The sequence below is a fragment of the Thunnus thynnus genome, chromosome 3, assembly GCF_963924715.1.
Source record: "Thunnus thynnus chromosome 3, fThuThy2.1, whole genome shotgun sequence".
Classification (NCBI taxonomy): domain Eukaryota; kingdom Metazoa; phylum Chordata; class Actinopteri; order Scombriformes; family Scombridae; genus Thunnus; species Thunnus thynnus.
This window is the reverse complement of record NC_089519.1, coordinates 38,739,089-38,751,399: the sequence shown is the minus strand read 5'-3', so window position 1 is coordinate 38,751,399 and position 12,311 is coordinate 38,739,089. Positions and strand designations below refer to the sequence as shown.

The 12,311-nt window shown below is 42.0% G+C and overlaps 1 protein-coding gene across 6 annotated transcripts in view; it reads right to left on the bottom strand.

The window, feature by feature from the left end:
- LOC137180441 (echinoderm microtubule-associated protein-like 6) overlaps positions 1-12,311 on the bottom strand; it is a 48,089-nt gene that overhangs the window by 28,960 nt on the left and 6,818 nt on the right. For all 6 annotated transcript variants that reach the window (XM_067585808.1, XM_067585809.1, XM_067585811.1 and 3 more), the window contains exons 2-13: positions 9,516-9,675; positions 7,284-7,382; positions 6,850-6,918; positions 6,505-6,690; positions 5,822-5,957; positions 5,445-5,646; positions 4,597-4,734; positions 3,203-3,459; positions 2,623-2,832; positions 2,181-2,348; positions 1,118-1,224; positions 939-1,039 (exon numbers count right to left, since the gene is read on the bottom strand). In XM_067585808.1, coding sequence (XP_067441909.1) covers positions 939-1,039; positions 1,118-1,224; positions 2,181-2,348; positions 2,623-2,832; positions 3,203-3,459; positions 4,597-4,734; positions 5,445-5,646; positions 5,822-5,957; positions 6,505-6,690; positions 6,850-6,918; positions 7,284-7,382; positions 9,516-9,675 — 1,833 coding nt within the window. The remainder of the gene's footprint in view (positions 1-938; positions 1,040-1,117; positions 1,225-2,180; positions 2,349-2,622; positions 2,833-3,202; positions 3,460-4,596; positions 4,735-5,444; positions 5,647-5,821; positions 5,958-6,504; positions 6,691-6,849; positions 6,919-7,283; positions 7,383-9,515; positions 9,676-12,311) is intronic.

Below are 12,311 nucleotides of genomic sequence, written 5' to 3'. Positions count from 1 at the left end.
TAATGTCCTCTTAGATCCTGCTTTCTTGTGTTAGATGTGATTGTTGTAAATGAATCGTGTGTTTTTATGTCAGGTCTACCATGTTAAAGATATAGTATATCACTAAAGACTTCCTGGTTAATTAAAGGTTAAATTTAAGAATGAATCTGACCTCCAATCAATGGTCAGAAATACAGGTTTCTGAAAATTAGGTGGAACCGGTTCAGTTCATTTATCACATTGAATTTGTGTGATTTAAATATTTTAAGATAAATTCTAATTCAAAACAACAAACAAACATCTGCATGTCTTGTTAAATCGTACAGTAAAAGTTAATCCACAACTTCCAGCCAATCAGAATTAAGAGTATTCAGCAGCCATGATTTAAAGCTCTTAATTCTAAGGCACCATAAACTTTTCTGCCCACACAGTGCAGCACTTTATCTTATCTTATCCCTGTTCTCATTATGGCACACTCAATTGTATTTTGTTTGTTACGATACTTTGGTGAAAGGTAATTCTTCTTTTCAAGGAATAAAGATCTAAACTGAACTGAACTTAATGTTCTTTGTGTAAAACTGGAAAGTTAGATCACAGTAGAAGAAGAACACCCAGATTTCTTGCCTGAGGCGTAACGCTCTGAGATCTTGTAGAAAACTAAAGAAACAGTTTCTCTCTGTTCTTTTGGATAAAAAAAGAGAATCTCTGTTTAATTCTGATACATCTGGAAGAAGATTTGATATCAGAGATGCAGTCTTCACAGGTGTAAACAGGCTCAACAGTTACATAGAGTTGAGTGTCATCTGCATAGCTGAAAATTAATATTGTTCTAACAGGTAACATTTTATGTAAAAATTAAAACTGCATTATACATCTATGCAGAGAAACTCTTGTAGTTATGGACTTTCTGCAGCCTGTTTGTTCCCAGCTGTGAAAGTTTAACTGATTGTTTGTTTTACCCGTGAACAAACTGCAGCCGGAGTCCTTCCTCCGGAGCTTTCTGCCTCTTCAGGGAACCAATCAGCTTCTTCCTCAGCTGAGGCAGGTCCTCCTTGTACACCTGCAGACAGAGACAGGTAAGTCAGACAGACAAAGAGACAGGTAATATACATCATGTGACTGTTTGTTTCCTGGTCACCTGACGTTCATAGCTGGTCTGAGCTTCCTGTTCGATGTCTGAGTCGAGCTCTGGGACGTCCGACACGTCAGAGTCCGACTCTCCGCTGTTGGAGTCGGCGTACCCCTCTGAGGACACCAACCGGAAAACAACTTTATTGACAACATGATATTTTCAAAATTGTATCTTTATAGGAAATCAGATAATGGATATTTATCTACATGGAAAACTGCGGCCCTCTATAGACCCTAATGGATCAAATATCCCAGATAACAGATGAATAGTTTGATTTTGGCAGGTGAACTTTGGACTAAATATGACACACCAGCAACCAGCCACAGATGATTTCAGGTTATATATGGTGACTAAGGGATAGCAAATTAATGATTTTGGGAAAACAAATGCTGGTTTCAGGGTTACAATTGGTGGGCAGTGTGCTTGTGATGATTTAATTACCATCCTAAATTTAATTGTAGGTTTTGGTTCACAGATAGCGGTTCAGTTATAACAAATGGCGATGAAGAGTCAGATGTTGACTGGGGTTTTACAGATGTAATAAATGGTATCTAATGCTAACAAAGTGTGATTACTGATGATGACATTTGTTTAAAGATGGTGATTTAGGGATGACAAATTAAAGATTGCAAATTGGTTTAGTGATAATGGTGAATTAGGGATCCATATATAGTAATTTACAGATGGAAATTAAGGATAATCTATGATAACACAGGTTAAGCCAATTCAGTTTTAAAAATCACAAATTTGCCTCAAAGGGCTCAAACATCTGTACAGCATCATGATGTGTTCACTGGTGGTGATTTAAGGTACAGATAAAAATTTACAACAATTAACAAATGGTAATGTAGTGTTAACTTTAGATTTTGGGCCAAACATGGCTCAATGGCAACAAACACATCTGACTTTAAGGATTTAAGGGCTTTAAGAAGGATAAGTTGCCGCTGAGGTTCGGTCTGATTATCAAGCCGGATTGGATGAGTTTCGATGGCTGTCTGTGGGCCAACACTGGGCCGTCATTCTGTCCTTATTTTGGGATAAATGTTTTAGTGGTAAACTGTGGCGTTACCTTGGAGGAGGGGCTCCAGGACACCGTTCATGACGCCTTCAGGCAGGAACCTCCACTGGAAGACGGCGTGGTCGGCACCACCAGTGCTGACGACCCACTGGAGGTCATTGGACCAGCGAACGTTTGTCACATGGGCAGAGTGACCGATGTACTTCTTGAATTTGGCTCCTGTTTGAACAAAGAGACGCAGAAAGAAACACTGAGGAGTTCATGATGCTGTCAGAAAAATAACTCATGACTTGTCTGGGAACTTTCAACATTTGTAAGCAAACAAGTAAAACTCAAAGGTTACAGGTTGCCTCCATCGTTCCTGGTCTAACCGGAAGTACTCTTGTAAAGCCAAATTTAGACCCTGGTTTCTTTGGTCAAACACAGGTAAAGTTCCTGAGTTACTAAAAAGGTTCCTGTAGTGGAACAGAGCTCTACTGTTTGTCAGACTGACCTTTCTTGAGGCAGGGGAACCTGAAGAGTTTGACAAGGCCGAGGTCGTCGCCGGTCACCAGCACGGCGCTGCTGTAGTTGGCATCCACAGAGTTCACGTTGGTGATGGTGGAGTATTTGGGCCAGATGCCGTTAACCTCTGGCCCGATGACGCCCGTCCACTTCATCCAGTGGATCCCTTTCGCCTCCTCTTTAGGCACCAGCTTCCCTGCTACAGGAGACAGGAGGAGGTCAAAGGTCAGGAGGTCAGAGAGATCAAGAAAACAAGACAACAATTTATCCAGATTATCTAAACCACAAAAGATGAAATAGGAAGGGGGTCTGTAAACCCTGATGTCCCAAGTCAGCCGAGTTACAGTTAAAAGCCTTGAGACCAAGTGAAGTCATGAGTTGTTGATCTTTTGTGATTCTGAAGTCTTTGAAACATGTGAAACATTCAGCATGTGCAGCTGTATATCTGTATGTTAAAGCCTGTATTACGTCAGTCCATCTGGGACATTGATGACAAATTAAACAGTGTAAACAAAGTGAGTTTCAGAGTGATGGAGCTTCAGAGCTTTGAGGTCTCATGGCGGTGATACCTGGCATCCTGTAGAAGAGCCGCTCTCCAGCGCCGTCGTTAGTCTGCAGGAAGCGGCTGTCCACCGACCAGTCCAGGTGTGTGATAAAGGAGGCGGAGCGGCAGCACTCGCCCACCTTCTTGTAGCGCTGGGCCACGGCGTAGACGTCCACCAGCCCGTCATTTGATCCCACCGCCAGGAAGGAGCCATCCGGAGAAAACTTCAGCTCATGGATCACCTCCTTCCTGTCCTTGATGTGCACGACCTCCGTCATGTCCCTGAAGAACATACTCTGTTACTTCATGTTCCTCAGCAAATTAAATGTTACTCTAAAGTTACTCAAACGTTATTTTCACCAAGGTTCAAATGTTGATATTCCAACCAGGAGAACTGATCTCAGGTCTCAAACTATGTCAACACCGTGGCATCCAATCTGAGGCTCCATCCTTGGTCCTCTTTTTACATTTACATGCTTCTATTAGGCCAAATTATCAGTAACTATCTTAATTATGCTGATGACGTCCAAATTCACTGTAGTCACTTGGTGTCGCTCTGACACCAAGTGACTACAGTCCAAACCATTATCTCTAGAAATGGATGGACGAGCTTGAAAAACTGTCTTATGCACGACAGTCTGAGAGTCAGCGCTCATCTTGACTTCACTTTAAAACTAAAAACCAGGTCATCAGTTTTGGTCCAATCATGGACTCGGAGTTAAACTTCACATCAAATCAGCAACAAAATCTGCAACCTATCATTTTAAAAACTGCAAGAATCTGATTCTTGTCCAGCAAGAGATTCCTACTCACTTTTGTTTATTCCTTAATTTTATTCAGTGTATTTGCTTCTCCAACAGAGATGAACATGACTGTATTTAGCTCTCAGTTAGCATGTTATTTGTGCCATGCATACATGGGTAACTTGCCAGACATTTTTTGTAAAACACTTGCAGATTCTATACTGATTGGAAACTCTTTGAATTTATTTTGACAGAATGCTGCTGCTGCTAACAAAGACCAAGAAAACTAAACATGTCACAGCAACTCTCAGGTCTCACCGGCTTGCAGTGTGTCAGAGAATAAAGGTTAAATAACTGCTGATGGTTTATAAATATCTCAGTGTATCAGGACCAGAATACAAGTTGGACTACCTCTCAGGTCCTTGGGTAAGGGTCTGCTAACTGTTTAAATACTTGTGCTGACTCTGACCAGCAGTCGAGCTAAAAATGTTGAGAAAGCTCATTAGTTCATTAAAATCTAAATGATCTAAAAGGTTCATCTTCTGGTAGCAGGAGTGAGACTGGTAGGTGTCAAGATGTCTCACTCCGGACTAAAGTTCTGGATTAATAAACAATTCGACTGCTTGTTGGTAAAATTCCTGATGTCGGACATGTTGTGAGAAGAGTCAAAGGTCACCTGACTCGCAGCACGGTGAAGGATCCGTCCTTCATGCCCAGAGCGAGCTGAGAACCATCGTTGTTGAAGGAAACACTTCGAACTGATTCCTCCATGTTACAGCGAGCCAGCAGAGTGTGGTCAGGAAGACTCCACAGCCTGAGAGACAGACAGGTGAGAGGCAGACAGGTGAGAGACAGACAGGTGAGACACAGACAGGTGAGAGGCAGACAGGTGAGACACAGACAGGTGAGACACAGACAGGTGAGAGACAGACAGGTGAGGAACAGACAGGTGAGAGACAGACAGGTGAGACACAGACAGGTGAGAGACAGACAGGTGAGACACAGACAGGTGAGACACAGATAAGTGAGACACAGACAGGTGAGACACAGACAGGTGAGGAACAGACAGGTGAGACACAGACAGGTGAGACACAGACAGGTGAGGAACAGACAGGTGAGACATAGACAGGTGAGGAACAGACAGGTGAGACACAGACAGGTGAGGAACAGACAGGTGAGAGACAGACAGGTGAGACACAGACAGGTGAGAGACAGACAGGTGAGGAACAGACAGGTGAGAGACAGACAGGTGAGACACAGACAGGTGAGACTCAGACAGGTGAGGAACAGACAGGTGAGGAACAGACAGGTGAGACACAGACAGGTGAGACACAGACAGGTGAGACTCAGACAGGTGAGACACAGACAGGTGAGACACAGACAGGTGAGAGACAGACAGGTGAGAGACAGACAGGTGAAAGGCAGACAGGTGAGGAACAGACAGGTGAGAGACAGACAGGTGAGATGCAGACAGGTGAGAGACAGACAGGTGAGGAACAGACAGGTGACGTGGTTCTCACAGACCTGACAGAGCGGTCGTCGCTCCCGGTAACAGCGACCGGCTGTTTGGGGTGCAGGTCCAGCGCCCACAGCTCGCCCTCGCTGTGACCCTGCATCAGCAGAACCGGTTTGTCCCGGTCCCGGACCATGACCTCGAAGATCTCGCTGTCCTGCGTCCCCGCGAGGATCCGGTCGGCCTTCCAGCACACGCTGCGGATCGACAGACCTGAAACACAACAAACACGCAGCAGCTCATTTCTCTGTGAATCATTCAGCAGGGAACGCTTCAACCGTCCTCTGGAGCTCTGAATGGAAGCAGAAGGTTGAACTCTGATGGTTTCAGCTCTATATGATATTATGGTGTATGATCTGTGTTCCAGCTGCTTATTGATCGATCAGACCTTTGTATCCCTGCTCGGTCTCTCTCAGGTCGATCTTGGTGATGGGTTTAAAGTCGACGTCCCAGAGGCGGATGCAGCCGTCTCGTCCTCCGGTGGCGAAACCTTCCTCACAGGCGTGCATGCTGAAGATCCCTGCCTGAAAACACAAACAAACAAACAAACAAACAAACTTTCTTACAGCTTCTGTTTTATTGTAAATGTTCTCAGCTGTCAACAGTGTAAAGTTTGTTTCCTTTAAAGTGATGCAGATGTTACAGTAAGATGAGACGAGACGTCAGTTCATCAGCACTGAAACACTTCAGACTCACAGGACCAACTCTGTCTATTTATCTATTTATTTATTTATTTATTTATTTATCTATTTATCTATTTATTTATTTATTTATTTATCTATTTATCTGTTTATTTATTTATTTATTTATTTATTTATCTATTGTGTGTGTATGTGTGTATGAGTGTGTGTGTGTGTGTGTGTGTATATGTGTGTGTGTGTGTGTGTGTGTGTGTGTGTGTGTGTGTGTGTGTGTGTGTGTGTGTGTATATGTGTGTGTGTGTGTGTGTGTGTGTGTGTATGTGTGTATATGTGTGTGTGTGTGTGTGTGTGTGTATATGTGTGTGTGTATGTGTGTGTGTGTATATGTGTGTGTGTGTGTGTGTGTGTGTGTGTGTGTGTGTGTGTGTACCCCGTGTGCAGCCTGTACAGTCCTGATCAGAGTGATTCCTCTCCAGACGTAAACGTCTCCGTTCAGAGCTCCGGAGTACGTCAGCTCGTCTTTGGCTGCAGCGACACACAGGATGGTCTGCAGGTCTCCCGTCTTCCCAAATATCCCGCGCTTCGGAGTCAGAGCGTTCCCACACAGAGTCCAGAACTGGGCACAGAGCACACGATCAATTATCAGTTATTATCATATCAGATGTCATAATCATTTTATTACTGCATTTAAACCTGTATATGTGTGTGTAGAATAATTTAAACTGACGTGTCCACAGCTGACTGTGTTAAGCCCCGCCCACAGCACCTGTCTCACCTTGATGTGTTTGACCCCACAGCTGACCAGTCGGCTGGACTGGAACGAATCCCAGGCCACGTCGAAGATCTGCAGGAAAACCACCATCAATACAATACTGAACCTGATCAATACTGAGCCTGATCAATACTGAGTCTAATCAATACTGAGCCTGATCAATACTGAGCCTGATCAATACTGAGTCTGATCAATACTGAACCTGATCAATACTGAACCTGATCAATACTGAACCTGATCAGTTTAACGTGTTTTGTTGGATCATTGTTATAATTAGAATCTAATCAATATTAAACATTAATCAGAATATTTAAACTTTACACAAAATAAAAACAATAAAATATAAAATCTATAAAATCTGAGAAAATCAATAATTATCAGTAATATCAATAATTATCTCCAGTTGTGTGTTGTGGAGCGTTGTCATGGCGTCGTACTCTGTCTGAGTGTCCGGTCGCCGTGGCGAGGACTCGTCCTCTCCTCCAATCCCAAACGCACACCGTGTTCTTGGCGTCCAGACCGACGGACGCCAGCCGCTACGACGAGACGGAAACACAAACACGAACCGTCGTTCTTAATGTCAACATGTTTACATTTAACTACAAACAACAAAATAAATCAATAAACTAGTTTATGTGGACAAAGAATATACATAAAATCACAGTAATTTACAAACCAGGAAGTCTAAACACTGATCCAAAGTTAAGCTCCGCCCACCACTGACCTTAAAACCACAGGATTGGACGATAGTTTTAATATTAATAGTATAGTAATATTAATATTAATAGTTAAAACAGGATTAACGGTAGACATTAATTAAATGTGTTTGCTGTAGTTTGAGGTGTGTGCGTTCCTCAGGGCAGCGTCCTGGAGCCTCCGCACTTTCTAATATACTGTTTTTATGGGCAGACGTTTATTATATTTATAACTTTTTTTTTTTTCAAAAGTTTGTGTTGATGTTATTTTCTGTATCTGTATTTATTTATTTCACAAAAAAAATTCAGAATTAAAATTTACACATGCAGTGGGCGGAGCCTACACCCGAGGGAGACGACGGATAATAATACCATAAACGTCCCCGTGCTGTGGTTCACTTCTTACACCTGAAAACACCTGAAAAACTCACAGAACACTAAAGGTATTGTGTTACTATGACAACCAGCACCGGCGTTACTGCATATCAAACAGTTTTTAATATAGTGATTTAATACTTTTTACTGCTTCTGCTTTGATATATTTGAAAACATAAAACATCATTACTGTAAACGGCATCTCAATTTAAAATTAAAGCTGCGAGCAGCGTTGGTCGGGACCTCGCACGCTGGCCCATCGGGATCAGATCATTTTGCTTTTTAAAAATGAGGGACATTTCTTACAAGTGTGGTGTGCTTTTATTTTGAAAGTTTGATTGACAGGATGAGAATTTTCTGCAGGGTGAGACATGTCTGTCTTTGACCTACAAATCTTGAATTTACATGTGTTTTCTATCTTTTATTGTTTTTGAGATATTAGAGTGTGAGTTTTAAAGTCTTTTCTTGCTCCTCCTGTGATTTTATAATGAGTGTGTATTGCGGAATGTTTCACAGCACTGAGGGAGTGACATCACCAGGAGCAGTTGGAGAGGAGGATTTTAGAGTACGCTTCTTGTGAAATATCCTCATAAATCCTCAATGACTTTGGCCAAATCTAACATTAAAAATCATTCTTAGTAGGAAATTTCGTGGCGAATCCATTGATACAGGTTTGAAAGTGGTCAGACTTATAGTTTAGACGTCAGAAGCCTCTGTTTGACACAAAGTTCATGCCCATAGATTGCCTCCCCATTGGTTTACATTGTAAGGGTGATATGGCACTGCAACTTTCAGGGCTTATAAAATCCAAACCGTTCGAGTTATTACAAAGTTTTTAACAACTTTTTTTCAGCACAGTGTCATAAGTCACCTATTAAAGTGTGAAGCTGATACCATTAACGCCCTCGGAGGAGATAGCGTTTGTTAGGGGGCCAAAATTGGGGCAAAGACTTATTTTGAAAGGCTAATTGTGGACTTCCTGTTGGATTTAGGTCAGGGGTGTCAAGCATATGAGTCATAGGTCTCGGTTTGTATTGTAAACAGTAGTCCTCTGCCTTTTGGGCTCGGTCCCTAATTAATGACGTCTGTAGAATGACAGGAACCTTGCAGCATCCTGGTCGTCCTCCAGACCACCAAAGCGTCTCAACCGTCTCATTATTTGTGTAAAATTGTTTGGCTGCTTTAAAAAAAAAAAAAATTACCATGTACTGAAATTAATGAAATTATAAATAATAAATTGTATTCTTTGAGTTCAAAACAACAAAATCAGCAGTAATGCAGGATTCAATCCCAGCGACGTGTCCGTGGACTCTTCAGCTTCCTGTATGGTGCAGAGTCTCCTGATTAACAGTGTTGTTCCTTCACAAACAAACCGCCTTTTACCAAAGTTAAAATTCATAGAAAACAATAACTTCACCATGACTGAACTCCTGGTCAGTGGAAGAATGTTAGAATCTTGTATATTTTTCATAGGTTTTGCATCTGAGATCGTTTTTTTTGGTTTAAAATAATCTTTATTTACTTCTTTTAACACAAAAATAATTCCATATTTCTGCAGGTGATAAGCGGTGACATCATCATGAGGGGGCGTGGTCTCACCTGTCCGTCCGAGTCGAAGGCCAGACAGGCCACGCCGTGCGTGTGGACGTCCCGCAGGATGGAGACGGTCTGCATGGCGTAGGTGTCCCAGATACAGATGTACGGGTCCTTCCCCACCTGACCCGTCGCCACCTGGATCTTATCTGGATGGATCGCCAGACTGAGAGACAGAAACGACAGCGACTCAGCTGCCAATCACACGGAAACTGAGACAATTTACCAGAAAACTGCATCATGCAACTCAACGTTAGCATCACTTTAAAGACACAGTTATGAACAGAGAGAACTGCATTCACAACTTTTATATTTGCACTTTTTCAATAATCTGCTGCTTTCCTTGATGTTTTCAGTCTCATTATAGTTGTGCGACAAATTCATTTCTTTGTTTGTCTCTTGCGTGTTGGCGGGAAACTCTGCAGGACATTTTGTGGTTTTGATCATATTTTAGCCAGAATCTTTTCTCTTCCCTTCATTTTCTCCATTTACCTTTTGGAGGCTTAAATAAACAATATGTCATTTCTGCTGCTGGGTCTGTCAATCAAAACAACGACAAAACAAGGAGTTTGATGATGTCATGAAGTGGCGAGGGATCTTGGGAGTTCTCCTGGTTCAGATGGTTCAGAGGTCTCCTCCACACTCGCTGATTAAAACCAGTGAAAACACTGAATAAGGCAGTTTCACAATAAAAGTCAGTGTTTCTCTGACGCTGTTCGGTGGTCTCAGGACGTCCGGTAGCAGCTGTTAGCCGAGCTGACAACTAAAGATCCAGACGTTCGATGACTGAAATCCTTCATCTGGTTAAAAATAGTTAAAAATGACCAAGATCTAAAAAGTTTATCATAAAAATGTGGCTTAAAACTGAATAAAAGTCGATTCACAACACTGACGCCTGCACAAAGGAGACCAGATGAAACGGACCGTTACCTTGATTTCTCTGTTTGAACATTGTTGGATGATGTAAGTACACAACTCAACAACATATATGACAGAGGTCCAGTTGGTTTTAGTCATTTTAATGTGGAAAAGTGACATGTTTTACCTCTAACAGGAGGAATGTGTTGCTACATCAACAATGTGAAACGCAGATGTTTCTTATGACAAAAACAGAGACAGACGTTGTGTAGAAAGCAGCGAATGGTAAGCTGCTTTGATTTTATTGGCTCACGTCATGATAGGTACGGTGGACAGCGAGGGTCACGCTAGTCTTCATAAACATAAACATAAAAGTCAAAAACCTCTACTCCATGAAATCTATCTGACGTTCATAAATCTCATTAAATCCTCATGTTTCATTCTGACAAATCTCTGATTACAACGACAGAAAACATTATTGATAACAAGCTGGATGGAAGATATATAAAGAACCCTAAAGGTCTCGGGCATGTCGTTTCTACCTGAACGTCTACACACCGATCTCTCTCACACTCGGAGTCTTCATACGTCTTTGTCTCGACCCCATAAATGGTACAAACGTGGATCCAGACTGAGGGTCCAAACACCCACACTTGTGGTTTTTGTCATTTGGCAAAAGCAACTTCCAAGTGAGGTGAGACAATCGAGCGTTAGAGTCTCTGTGGTAGAAGCAGGTATAAGTACGATGAGAAAGAGCGCTAAACAGAATATATATATATATAGATATAAACTAAGAAACAACAGGAGGTAGACAAGTGCAGAAGAAGCAACAAGAAGGAAGTGCAACGTTGAACTTGTGGTATTTGCAGTAGTCCAGTGTCTTCGTCTGAGGACCTGTTGAGTCATCAGAACTCACTGGGACTCTGATTAAAACCACCTCGTGTCCCACAGAGTCTCTGTCCTCCAACACCTGATCGTCTCGCCTCACCTGTAAGTCGCTTCTGCCAAATGTAAACATAATGAGGACAAATACTCTACATAATACGATCCAGCTCGGATGAGGAGAAATAAAAACATATGTAGAAGTTTGCAGGTTTATGGCACATAAAAGAGACAAAATGTTATTATGAAAGGTTTCTGTCTGATAATGGAACATATTTCTCAAAACTTTGATAATGAATATGATATTTAATATTCATCTTGACAGTGTTACATATAAAATATATTCAAAAACAGAAAGAATAAAAATAGAGCAGTACAGCTGTAATGTATCTTCCCTCCAGCGGGGGGCAGCACTGAGCTCTCTGCTGACTCGCAGGACCATGTTTGTCCAACTAAATCAGGTTTTTGATACTTTACATGAAGCTGACATCAGCTGAACGCTGAGCTTGTCGTGTTTTCAACTTCCTGTGTCAGCAGTAAAACATGAGTGTGACCGGCTGACGATGTGATTGGCTGAGGAAGAGTTTCACACATCGGGGGGTTTTTTTTGTTTCTGTGGAGGAAACACTGAATATTTGTTTGGAGGGTAAACGCTAAATGTCCATCACTGACAGAGAGAGATGCATTCTGGTTAAATAAGGAGGAGATGTATCATGTTTTTATAAACCAGCTGATCATGTGTTTAAAGTCTTTTACTTATTTCAAACGAGTGATTTACTAAATGAGGTTTCACCATTAAAACATCAGCAATGAGCACTTTAATCATATGTAAATCAGTTCCTGGGACCGACCAATCAGAAGCGGAGCTGGAAGGTAACTGACTACATTTACTCAAGTACTGTATTTAAGTACAGTTTTGAGGTATTTGTACTTGAGTATTTCCATGTGATGCTACTTTATACTTCCACTCCACTACATTTATCAGCTGATTCATCTCATCGTCAGCGTTTTCCCTCCGACTGTCGGCTCCCATCAGGCCGCAGGATTAAACCCCTCCCCCTA